The sequence below is a fragment of the Nerophis ophidion genome, linkage group LG08, assembly GCF_033978795.1.
Source record: "Nerophis ophidion isolate RoL-2023_Sa linkage group LG08, RoL_Noph_v1.0, whole genome shotgun sequence".
Taxonomy (NCBI): Eukaryota; Metazoa; Chordata; class Actinopteri; order Syngnathiformes; family Syngnathidae; genus Nerophis; species Nerophis ophidion.
Window position 1 is genome coordinate 61,305,616 of NC_084618.1, and position 11,595 is coordinate 61,317,210.

An 11,595-nucleotide genomic window follows, 5' to 3' on the forward strand; every position below is an offset into this window, starting at 1 on the left:
TGCCGCATCCTGAAGAGACTGTCAGAAAGTGGTTTGAAGATGGTCTGTAAAACAATCTATGCAACATATTGACCAAAGAAACACCATTACATGTTATGTAGACCATATGTCGAAAACAATTCATAATGTTGGCCTGTCCAATGATAAGGTTCATTTGTCCACGGTGTGAGCTTGAATGCAGTTTTGGATGCCTCTGAACACTGCTTTGCCGTCTGGCTACATCATGATGTCTCAGCAAGGTGGACACACTCATTTGGACAATTAATCAAGCTCTCAGCCAGAGGGGGGAGAAACTCCACCAAATGATATCCAATACTTATTACCTAGACCATAAGGAAGTGTGTTAAATAAATATACACTAGAAAAATTATTGGTCCCCTGTAAGTATCGTAGTATTAATGCTGTATATCTATTTATTTTGAATTGGGTCTTGTGCATGTGGTACTTCAAGCAAAAGATCAATAGCTGCCATGTAAATCCTAAGAGCTGCGACCATAAGTGGACACATCTGCTTTATAAAGTGCTGCATGTCATCATAGGCATGCAATCACTGACTGATCTTTACAGTTTGTTGGTTAAGCTATTATTTTCCTCTGCCTCATGAAACTGATGCTTGGCATCACACGCATGCAATCACTCTGATATTTACAGCTTTGTTGGTTAGACTAATCTTTTCCTCTTGATGTTGTGCAATGTGGCAGTTAACACCAGAGGACAACATTTTGACTATTTAACTGCCAATCCTGCCATAACCAAAACATGAGAAGCTAGCAGGGGAATGTTTTAATTTATAGGATGACGAACGGGACAAGCAGTAGAAAATGGATGGATGGATGGATTTTAAAGGTAATCTGTTAGGATTATGGTCTATTCTGTCATACAAATGTTGGATACTTATGATCTGATGCTTTGACATTGTTAAACACACGGGCGGAATGCGGGGTACACCCTTGACAAGTCGCCACCTCATCGCATGGCCAATCATTTTCATCTTATAGTAGCATGCACGCCCAGTAACACTGACATAACACTAACAATTAAATATTGCTTTTTTGACACACCACACAAAGTTTACCTAATGTTGTGACCGTTAACTCTATATAGTTCATGAAGTTTATTTTTGACAATGACTGGAAAAAAAATATATAGGTGACATTAGGGCTGGGCAGTATGGCAAAAAAAAATTAAAAATTAAAATTAATTTTTTCATATATCCAATCTCGATTAATATCAGAATTTGTATTTTTTTTTTTTAATTAAAGTGGATTGTCCCGCGCAATATTATAGCAAGTACTGCATCCCTACTGTTTACTACTGCAGTATCTTGTAACAAAGTATAATCGGTGTAGTGAATACTACAACACTTGTATTTCAATCTCTTTTACTAAACACTTCCAAGTGGTTAATATTTGTGTTCTTTAATTACTTGTATACATCAGTGCTTTGGCAAATGGCAAGCGATGACCCAGATTGTGGAGTTTTTAAAAACTAAAATTGTGTATCTTATATTGAATGAAACACATTAAAGTGCAGTTTGAATTTGAGGTATTGTAAAATAATGTTTACTAAAACATACATCTAATTTCAGGAACAACATGTTCTTTATTATCCACAAACAAAACAAAAAAGTGTCTCTTTGCAGAGTTTTTTTTTTTTACAACACATATCAGAGGAGTGGAATATTTGCAGAAACAAACAAGTCTGAGTAAAAAATATTTAAATAAAAAAATGCCGTTTCTGATTAAATTAGTGGGTGCGTTGATTCTCCCAGTCGGGACCAATACAGTCACATAGATGTTCTGAGTGCCTACAAGACGGCATTCAGGGCAAGATTATTGGTGCGCTGCAGCAGATAGTGAAACTAATGTGTCTGCTCCTTTTAAATGTTGTGTTTCAATGTCTATGCTAGTGTTAAGTCATATTTATGTTGTACTTCTGGGCTGCACTACCAGCTGTGTAAGGTTTAAGGCACAACGCTGAGCGGACATTAATTACGTTGGGACAAGCCTCACTTTCATGATTGTGGAATAGGAGGTCACGCACGCGCAGGACTATACCAAACGTTGTTGCTTTCCTACTGTTTACTACTGTGATAACTTCTAACAGACTTTACCGCCTTGTTTGATCCAGGAAATATGCTACCAGATGATTACCGTGATCAAACTCAAATTAATCGCGATCAACGATCACAATCAGCCCTGGGTGACATACTGTAGATCTTCAAGATAAGAGTATATTTAAAAAAAAAACATTCATATACTTTTCAGGAAGGTGAGGTCTGGAGGGCTTCATTTGCAAACACACCAAACATTTGCAGACATGCTGTGAAAGCTGTTTAAAAACAAATTGACTGTGGAAAAAGGTTACGCCACAACTATCCAATAAATGCAAGTAAGTGTGTTAAATGTAGATTGGAATGATCACAGCCACATCCCCTTTAAAATATAAAGTTTCATGTTTGAGGCAGATGTTTTGCCTGACAAGTGGAGATGATTATACAGCACAAGTATTGGTAGGGTGGAGTGAAACTGGGTGGTTTATGTTGGTATGTGCTTTAACTTGATTCTGCTTTTGTTTACTCATTATACAAGACAGTTAGGGTTTAAATGATTTAATATATTTGCATCCTACAATAAATATTTCCATATCTTCACTGACTTTAGTTTTGATTGTATTTATTTTTTAAGTCAACCATCTTTGCATAATGGAAATGTGCTATATTTTTAAATGTGTGTGTATAAGTTAGTTTATGATCGTATTAAAATATTTGGTATTTTTATTGAACAGATGGAGGGCACTTAATTTTGTTGTTAACCTTGACAACTGAAGGGATTTTCTTTATTTTTTTGATTAAATAAATGTCTTCAATTGTTAGCTGGCCACTTACCGGGGAAACCAACTAGACACACTAGGGTTGTTTCATTGACCAAACTACACAATTACTGCAGCCTCCATTCTCTCTTTGCAGGGACAAAAATGATGTGTAAAGTTGACTTAAGAGTGTTGACAGCAGTCAACGTGTAATCACATGATCAGAATGTGACCATTTGTCTGCGATCGTGCAGAATGAGATTGGTAAGAGTTGTATTAATATATGTTAGGCTATAACCCATTGATGCAAATTATTTCTACTTTGTATTGTTTTTAACTTGAACATATAATGTAAGAAAAGTTGTGCAGCGTTTCTTACCAGTAGATCGTGTAGGCCTCTGCTTGGGCTGGGTCCTGGATATTAGGCTCGTTTAGGAGTTCCTGAATACCTAATAGAATCTGTAGGAGAAATTATCCAGAGAAACAAGTCATCAACCCTTGCGCAATTATTTGGAAGTCAGTGCTTTGGCATTCATAGCTATTGCAGTTTTTATGAGCTCCACAAGATGGCAGTAGCTGCATTTGAGGTATAATGAGTGGCCAGGAGTTGTATATACCTCTGGATGCATTATACAAATATTGGTTTTGAAACATGTCTAGGGTTCCTTTAATTGAAATAATTTTCAGAACATTTTCAGCCACTTCAGACAAGTTATAGCATCATAAAAAACCCGTTTCCATATGAGTTGGGAAATTGTGTTGGATGTAAATATAAACGGAATACAATGATTTGCAAATCCTTTTCAACCCATATTCAGTTGAATGCACTACAAAGACAAGATATTTGATGTTCAAACTCATTAAACTGTATTTTTTTTTTTTTTGCAAATGATAATTAACTTTAGAATTTGATGCCAGCAGCACGTGACAAAGAAGTTGGGAAAGGTGGCATTAAATACTGATAAAGTTGAGAAATTCTCATCAAACACTTATTTGGAACATCCCACAGGTGTGCAGGCTAATTGTGAACAGGTGGGTTCCATGACTGGGTATAAAAGCAGCTTCCATGAAATGCTAAGTAATTCACAAACAATGAGGTGAGGGTCACCACTTTGTAAGCAAATCATCGAACAGTTTAAGAACAACATTTCTCAACGAGTTTTTGCAAGGGATTTATGGATTTTACCATCTACGGTCCGTAAAATCATCAAAAGGTTCAGAGAATCTGGAGAAATCACTGCATGTAAGCGATGATTTTAGGGACCGTAAATCCCTCAGGCGGTACTGCATCAAAAACAGACATCAGTGTGTGAAGGATATCACCACATGGGCTCAGGAACACTTCAGAAAACCACTGTCAGTAACTACAGTTGGTCGCTACATCTGTAAGTGCAAGTTAAAACTCTGCTATGCAAAGCAAAATCCATTTATCAACACCACCAAGGAACGCCGCTGGCTTTGCTGGGCCTGAGATCATCTAAGATGGACTGGTGCAAAGTGGAAAAATGTTCTGTGGTCTGACGAATCCACATTTCAAATCATATATTTGGAAACTGTGGACGTGGTGTCCTCCGGAACAAAGAGGAAAATAACCATCCGGATTGTTATAGGCTCAAAGTTCAAAAGCCAGCATCTGTGATGGTATGAAGGTGTATTAGTGCCCAAGGCATGGGTAACTTACACATCTTTGAATGCACCATTAATGCTGAAAGGTATTTGGAGCTACATATGTTGCCATCCAAGCAACGTTATCATGGACGCCACTGCTTATTTCAGCAATACAATGCCAAGCCACGTGTTACAACAGCGTGGTTTCGTAGTAAAAGACTGTGGGTACTTTCCTGGCCCGCCTACAGTCCAGACCTGTCCCCCATCCAAAATGTGTGGAGCATTATGAAGTGTAAAATACGACAGCGGAGACCCCAGACTGTTGAACGACTAAAGCTGTACATAAAACAAGAATGGGAAAGAATTCCACTTTCAAAGCTTCAACAATTAGTTTCCTCAGTTCCCAAACGTTTATTGAGTGGTGTTAAAAGAAAAGGTGATGTAACACAGTGGCTAACATGCCCTTTCCCAACTACTTTGGCACGTGTTGCAGCCATGAAATTCTAAGTTAATTATTATTTGCAAAAAAAAGACAAAGTTTATGAGTTTGAACATCAAATATCTTGTCTTTGTAGTGCATTCAACTGAATATGGGTTGAAAAGGATTTGCAAATATTTGTATTCCCTTTATATTTACATCTTACACATATGGAAACAGGGTTTGTAAAACTGTTCGACAATTTGCTTACAAATTGGGGACCTTCGCCCCATCCTTGTTTGTGAATTACTTAGCATTTCATGGAAGCTGCTTTTATACCAAATCGTGGCACCTACCTGTTCCCAATTAGCCTGCACACCTATGGGATGTTCCAAATAAGTGTTTGATGAGTATTTCTCAACTTTATCAGTATTTAATGCCACCTTTCCCAACTTCTTTGTCACGTGTTGCTGGCATCAAATTCTAAAGTTAATGATTATTTGCAAAAAAAAAAAAAATGTTTATGAGTTTGAACATCAAATATCTTGTCTTTGTAGTGCATTCAACTGAATATGGTTTGAAAAGGATTTGCAAATCATTGTATTCCGTTTATATTTACATCTAATACAATTTCCCAACTCAAATGGAAACGGGGGTTTGTACACTGTTTCATATATAGTTTCTATCTTTATTACTCAGGCATTTCATGTGCAGTCTCTGAAAATAATGATCACAATCAGGGACTTACCATACATTAATTTGTGTGTGCGTATAGGGAAAGAGGGGTTGTTGGGTGTTTGGTTATGTACAAACTTTCTGTTCTCTTTTTAAAGTGTGATTAGGACTTTATAAATAGTTTGATTCTTTCATGGTAGTACTTCTCACCTCGTCCCTGGGCGATATGTCCCTAACTGGAAAATTAAAGTCGCTCAATCTTGCGCCAAAAAAAATGGGAAGCAATCTGTTGCAGAAATGCTCTAAGCGGAAATGTAAATCTGATGGGCTGGTTGCGTCACATGGGGTGTTGTACCAGCCAGAAACAGGAAAGTGCATAGCCTAGAAGATAAGGTAACAGAGATATATGCAAAAGCTTTAACGTATTTTCATTTCCTCATTGTCAATAATTTGAGGATGCCTTCCAACCTAGTTGTTTACAGTTAAAGTCGTGATGTGTATTAATGCTGGCTGAGCAATTTCCTCCTTGCTCAGGTACTCAAATGGACTCACCACTCATGGCAGAGGCCATAGAGGTCGGGTGCATTGTGAACTGGGCGGCAGCTGAAGGAAGGGCACTTGGCGGCTGATCCTTGGCTATATAAGCTAGCTCTTGGGACGTGGAACGTCACCTCGCTGGGGCGGGAAGGAGCCTGAGCTAGGGCGTGAGGTGGAGAAGTCCCGGCTAGATATAGTTGACTCACTTCGACGCACAGGAAGGGCTCTGGAACCACCCACTCTGGTGTTGTACGCAATGAAAAGCAATGGGTTGGTCGATCTACGTTCCCATCCTCACCTATGGTCATGAGGTTTGGATTATGACCGAAAGGACAAGATCATGGGTACAAGCGGCCGAAATCAGTTTCCTCCGCCGGGTGGCGGGTCTCTCACTTAGGCTGGGAGAGGGAAGTCTGGGCTTCTCTGCTTAGGCTACTGCCCTGGCGACCCGACCTCTGATAAGCGGAAGAAGATGAATGGATAGATGGATGGTTAAGAAGATCTAGGTAAATTGTTGTTGATGGTTATAATGTATTAATGGATGGATGGCAAAAGTGGTTCAGTTCAGCTGGTGAGTGTTTGAGAACGGAGAAAACTCGCAGTACAACCGAAAGGCAAGTGCACTCAGTGGACTTGAGGACTTGATCTATCAACATAATGCACAGTTGCAGCAAATTATTATATCAGTGGCCACTATACGTAGTGAAAAACTATATTGGGATGCAAAGTAAGTGGCCGCTAGAGACATTTATAACACTACCATGGCCATAACTACCATTGAGGACACCGAGGTCATATACAGGTCAATATACAACCTTTGGTCATGCTCCAGCAACGTAATGAAGTCCACTTTTACTATAAATATCATCTGATATGAAATGTGCTGTCAAAATTACATTAACATTCCATTTCATTGACTTAACTAATGTTGGTTTCACCTGAATTAAAATAATGTGAAGTGCTGTTAGGAAAATTGTCATGTCAGCTTTGTTTTATTAGTAAACGTTGCAAGTTTTTCTAAATTACATTTAGCCTTTAAGATTTTTTATTTCACTTTTGTTTATGGTTTTAATTTAATAGTTGTTTTAGAATGTGCCGTGGGCCTTTAAAACATTAGCTTTGTGCCGCAAAAGGCCTCCGGGGCACACTTTTGACACCCCTGCTATAGATAATAAAAAATTAAATCTGATTAATCAAAGGATAAAAAGTAGAGCCTGGCGACGCATGCGCGTTTATAATAACTCTCTTGCTCTCTTTGTCTCCGCCCCGCCCTCACGAATGTTAACGCTGTGTTCACCACTTTTTTTTCCTTTTTTTAACCCCTTCTTAACCCTGAACGTACATTGAAAATACATACAACCATTACTTAAAATGCCGGACATTTGAGGCATTTAAGAAACTCCACCTGGACAGCCCCGCAAAGAGGACATATCCCGTGAAAAGAGGAGGTGTGGTCAGTCTATCATAGCCCAGTCGTTGCTAGCATGCCGTGTGTTGTTTTTTTGATTGATTGAAACTTTTATTAGTAGATTGCACAGTACAGTACATATTCCGTACAATCGACCACTAAATGGTAACATCCCAATAAGTTTTTCAACTTGTTTAAGTCGGGGTCCACGTAAATTAATTCATGGTGCCTCGGTGTGCATTGTTTACACAACGTGTGGTGCGCTACTTATATGTCCGTGTCGTTCGGTTCACCTGCGAACCGAACCGAAACCCCCGTACCGAAACGGTTCAATACAAATAGACGTACCGTTACACCCCTATTAAGTGATGTTAAAAATTGTTTGGAAAATGGACTAACACAATCATGCTAATTGTCAAAGATGCTAGGTAATATGATATATGATAGTTTTCTCTCAATGAAAGCTTTTGTTATTCTGGAAATTCATTGTGTTGCTCAAGGTAATATTTATAAGGTGCTGGGATAAACATGATTTTAGCCTTTCAAAGCTCCTCTTAAACCACCAACTTTTGACCTCGGTATTTGTCAAAACCGAATTACGGCCCTGAACACTACTATTCTTGTGGCTGTTATCGGCATGTGGCCACTATTGACAGGGTTAACTGTACATGGCTGATAAATGCATTTCCTCTTATTGTAGATGTGCATTTACTTAACAGAGAGGGGTAGCAGACATCTATGAGGAGGAAAATATTTACTGTACGTGCATAATGTGTTTGTTATACAATTGTTTCTATAATGTATTTTATCATTTTGCTGCAAAAATCCTGTTACAGTAGTTCTTTATAGCCCACTGGAAAATTCAGCTTGACGGGTACCATGTCTCATATTGTGGTAAAGACAGTCACGGTGAAGGCAATTGCAGCCATCAAGTGGCACCAACTTTTTTTTCCCCTCGCTGGAGATTTAAGGTGTGTTTAAATGGATGACACACCTGGCAATCAGAGACTGTTGTTTATGCAGTGCATTATTTGATATGATGTATTGTGACGGAAAAATTAGCTCCAATTTGGTACTATGATGTTTATGTAGTCCAAACCTGCTTTATTGTAATGGCTGGTCTCCAGTCCTTGTCCTCCTCTAGGATAGAAAGGCATACTGTGCCTGACGGGTACACATTTGGATGAAAGAGTGGCGGCTCAAATTTACCTAAAACACAAATTGTGCAGAAACTACATCAACCCAATCAACAGCTGATTCAATCACCCTGCGCTAAGAATTAGAGGAGAAAATGTTCGGCTACAGGGAAGTCTTGCAAAAAGACTATGCTTTAAGGATCTTTCAAACTGCAATACTAGCATTTGTTTAATTAACATGTGAAAACATCTAGAGTGGTTACTAAGATGACCTAACACTACTAAACAGCCTCAGGGGAGTATAACAGTTATACGTAATGTAAAGTATCAAAGGAAAGGAGGGTAACTCACATTTTGGAGGCGATGAGGGATAGTCATCCTTGAACAGCATGCGCAGTTTGAAAAGGCCTCCTTCCCACGGAGTCTGATGATAAGTGATTAACTTTTCAAAACAATTTCCAACAATCCTCCAGATCTTTCATGTACAATTTTGAGGGATTGTACAGTGAGAAAAAGAAATTCATAACACAACTTACATTCCTTTGAAAATACAGTCATGGTCAAAAGTTTACATAACATTGTAAAGAACAATGTCATGGATGTCTTCAGTTTCCAATCATTTCTACAACTCTCATTTTTTGTGACAGAGTGATTGGAGCACATACTTGTTTGTCACAAGTTCTGACCACATAACGTTCCTCTAGGTCTTATCTTTGTCAATGTGATGTCAGATGAAACAAAAATTAAGCTTTTTGGCCACAATAACCAGCAATACGTTTGGAGGAGAAAAGGTGAGGCCTTTAATCCCAGGAACATCCTTCCTACCGTCAAGCATGGTGGTGGTAGTATAATTCTCTGGGCCTGTTTTGCTGCCAATGAAACTGATAAATGAAAAAGGACAATGAAAAAGGAGGATTACCTCCAAATTCTTCAGGACAACCTAAAATCATCAGCCCGGATGTTGGGTCTTGGGCGCAGTTGGGTGTTCCAACAGGACAGAGACCCCAAACACATGACAAAAGTGGTAAAGGAATGGCTAAAACAGGCTACAATTAAAGTTTTAGAATGGCCTTCCCTAAGTCCTGACTTAAACGTGAGGACAATATTGAAGAAATAAGTCCATGTCAGAAAACCAACAGATTCAGCTGAACTGCACCAATTTTGTCAAGAGGAGTGGTCAAAATTTCACCCAGAAGCTTGTGGATGGCTACCAAAGGCGCCTTATTGCAGAGAAACTTGCCAAGGGACATGTAACAAAATTAGGGCTGGGCAACGATTAAAAATTTTGATCGAAGTTGATCGCACTATTTCTCCGATTAATCGCGATTAACTGCATTGTATACGCAAAGCCCAATAATAAATTCAAAAGTAGTGTGTAGTGCACCTTTATTGGAATATTCTCTCACATGAACAAAAGCGCCAAAACATTTGTTGTGCAAACACAATTTAAATCAGTCCTTGTTAAACAGTAGCAGTTAAATAGCATATTTTATGAAAATCAACTCCATCCATCCATCCATTTTCTACCGCTTATTCCCTTTCGGGGTCGCGGGGGGCGCTGGCGCCTATCTCAGCTACAATCGGGCGGAAGGCAGCTCAAAAAATGTAAATACAAACATTTAAGCTTATTGCCACTGCCAGGGTATTTAAGTTATCCTGTTTGTTATGGAGAATAAATATAATCTACATACAAATCTCTGAGCCACAATCATAACATCTGAACAGGCAATTTTTGAGGTAACAGCAGAAACATTTTTTTTATCAGGGATCTTATGTTTGAAAAACCTATATATAGGTAGTGGGCTGTTTTAGGGAATTTTTGATCAAATTATCCGTAGTAGCAATATTAATAATGTTGTGTTTATTCTGCGTAGTGCACTTAAAATAATTATGACCATATCTAGGAATTGATATGATGGGAATTTTCCGATTGTTTGCTTGGTGCTTTGATAAACTGAACGCATATACATTGTACTATATTGTGATGTTATGAGCCAGGGGAAAAAAGAACTACCCTACCCAGCATGCAACAGGAGTGACAAGCATGCGCGGTAGCCCGGTATAGGTTGTGTCGCCATGACGGCATCTTGTATGTTGTGATATGCACGCTCTTAAAAGCAAACGTTAAGAACTCAGCCAACACTCCTGGTCTGCATTATTGATAAATAGACAGACAACACATATACTCCGCTGCTTCACAGGCCGCTGGATGTAGCCGGCAAAGTATTCCCATGCTAGCTAGCCGGTCTAGCAAGCACGCGTCATTCAGTCCAAAACGGCCCGATCTATCCACATCCAGAATTGTCTGGCGGTCGTAAGTGATCCCGGAGTGACCACGCTGTAAGCCATCCATGAAATTTGTTGAATTGTCCGGTATTTTTGCCAAATGTTCCATCTTTACCAAGAGCCCCTCGACAACGAAGCCCATGTGGGCGACGCCATCTTTTTAAGAAAAGGCGTTAACAAAATAAAAGCATGTAAAGAACATACGCAAATGTGCGATAAAATAATTGTCGGCGTTAATAGATTGATGAGTTAACTCGTAATTAACGCATTAATTTGCCCACTCCTAAACAAAATATTAACATTGCTGTATGTATACTTTTGACCCAGCAGATTTGGTCATATTTTCAGTCGACCCATTATAAACATTCATAAAAGAATCAAATTTCATGAATGTTGTTTGTGACAAACAAGTATGTGCTCCAATCACTATCACAAAAAAATAGGAGTTGTAGAAATTATTGGAAACACAAGACAGCCGAGACATTATGTTCTTTACAAGTGTATGTAAACGTTTGACCAGGACTGTATATTTCATTTAATTAGGAAGATAAAAAGAACATTACCCCCTTTTTGCCAGGGATCGCACACTCCCAGTTCATCAGATTCATGGTTCCATCTGGGTTTTTTGTTGGTACAGCGACAAATCCCTGTAAAGCGAGAGTACAAATGTTTGATTAACAGGAAAATTTATTCTGGACCTAAAAAATGCGGTCTTT

The 11,595-nt window shown here is 38.8% G+C and overlaps 1 protein-coding gene across 1 annotated transcript in view; it reads right to left on the reverse strand.

Annotated features, from left to right (window-relative positions):
- Positions 1-11,595, reverse strand: part of ube2ib (ubiquitin-conjugating enzyme E2Ib) — a 43,952-nt gene that overhangs the window by 1,375 nt on the left and 30,982 nt on the right. Inside the window, exons 3-6 of the mRNA XM_061909232.1 lie at positions 11,443-11,526; positions 8,945-9,017; positions 8,557-8,666; positions 3,191-3,270 (exon numbers count right to left, since the gene is read on the reverse strand). Coding sequence (XP_061765216.1) covers positions 3,191-3,270; positions 8,557-8,666; positions 8,945-9,017; positions 11,443-11,526 — 347 coding nt within the window. The remainder of the gene's footprint in view (positions 1-3,190; positions 3,271-8,556; positions 8,667-8,944; positions 9,018-11,442; positions 11,527-11,595) is intronic.